This window comes from Nicotiana attenuata, unplaced genomic scaffold (genome assembly GCF_001879085.1).
Source record: "Nicotiana attenuata strain UT unplaced genomic scaffold, NIATTr2, whole genome shotgun sequence".
NCBI lineage: Eukaryota > Viridiplantae > Streptophyta > Magnoliopsida > Solanales > Solanaceae > Nicotiana > Nicotiana attenuata.
The window spans coordinates 393-1,898 of record NW_017701562.1 but is presented as its reverse complement, the minus strand read 5'-3'; the positions used below and the strand labels follow the sequence as shown (position 1 = coordinate 1,898).

The window sequence follows — 1,506 nt, the reverse complement described above, 5'->3', positions numbered from 1 at the left end:
CCGATCCTAGGAAACTATTTACATTAATCTATATTTGATATGGATACACGAAAAATAATTTCTTATCCCTATGTATATTAAATCGAGTAATTTAATTTTGTAACTTGCACAGGAGAATCTGGGGAGTGTGACGATCTAATTAGCTTGAAGCAAATCTACTAAGACCTTGAAAAAAATACAAAATCGACGTTGAGAAGATTGGTTAAGTTTCAGTGGACTGCTATTTTGCTTATCTACCACTTTCATTTATGATCCTCAACTAAATCCCTAAAAATTCGTATAAAGTAAGAATTATGCGACTAATGATTGGTAACAAATGATTAATTTTTTTTACTTATCTCAATAAGAAATAATAATCATTTGAATTACATATTTTATATTTAATAGGAATAATTTTAGGGGCCTAATTATGTAGTCTAGAATAAAAAAGAAGAAATAGAAAAAGGACAATGAAAGAATAAGGAAAGAATCTTGGTACGCAAGCATAAGGAAACGCGGTATTAGTCCTATTCCCAATCAAATTGGGTATTATTTCGGCCTATATATTTAACTCTGTAAACATTAAACCCTATAATCCCAACAACTTTCATTCTACAAGGTAACATGTCTCATACTACTACTATGTTGCAAACAAGAGATCAAGTGCCCAGACATATGGCTACAACAGCTCGAATGAGTGTATCATGCCTCATTGTTCGTGGGTGCCGTCATCAGTTCCTCATAGTATTCTTGATAAACTTGATGCAGAGATAGAAAAAGAAGAGTTTGGGGTTGACATATCTGATCAGTATAGTGTTAATCATTATGTGTTTTCGGTGCCACAATCTGATGATAATCTTGATGATGAAATTGAAGAAGAAATAGAAGAAGAGGAGGAGGAGAAAGAGGAGTTTGGGGTTGACATAGATGATAGTCTTGATCAAGAAATAGAAGTAGAAGAGTTTGGGGTTTCTGAATATTTAGAAACAAGAACATATTATGGTCCAATGTGTGATGATGAGGAGCAAGATGCTTGTTTCATATGTGCATATGAATATGAAGATGAAGATATCATTGGCACACTTCACTGTGGCCATGACTTTCATGCAGATTGCGCCAACAAGTGGCTACTGACGAGGAAGAAGACATGTCCGGTTTGTAGCGATCCAGTTTTGCCCATTCAGTGATAGCTCTAGTTTTGCATCAGTATTATTGTTATTAGTTTTATCTTTGTATTACTCATAATAGGTTTAGACATGGGACTAAGAAGAAACCCTCCCTAGGAGGTGGGCTTCTTAATTCCATTAAGCCAAGTATTATTAGCAGGTTTTATTTGTTTTTTAGCTTCATTAGAGAAGACCGCAGACTGGGTTGTGCTCTAGCCTCTAGCTAAAAGAAATTGTAATTATCTTGGTGATTAATAAAATAATTTAGTTACTTTTTTTTTCTTTTTTCTTTTGAGTCTTTCCCCTGTTCGTTCCTAGTGTTGTATGTGTTTTTTTTTTTTTTTTTCTGTTTATACATTTG

General features: G+C 33.7%; 1 protein-coding gene across 1 annotated transcript; it reads left to right on the top strand.

Annotated features, from left to right (window-relative positions):
- The first annotated feature begins 683 nt into the window (after positions 1-683).
- LOC109222770 (E3 ubiquitin ligase BIG BROTHER-related-like) lies at positions 684-1,166 on the top strand. Its single transcript, XM_019387087.1, has one exon. It carries the CDS (start codon positions 684-686, stop codon positions 1,164-1,166), a length of 483 nt encoding a protein of 160 aa, XP_019242632.1.
- The last annotated feature ends 340 nt before the right edge of the window (positions 1,167-1,506 follow it).

Bases quoted from the DNA above. Each gene is read 5' to 3' on its own strand.
- LOC109222770 (XM_019387087.1), top strand. From the start codon at position 684: ATGCCTCATTGTTCGTGGGTGCCGTCATCAGTTCCTCATAGTATTCTT.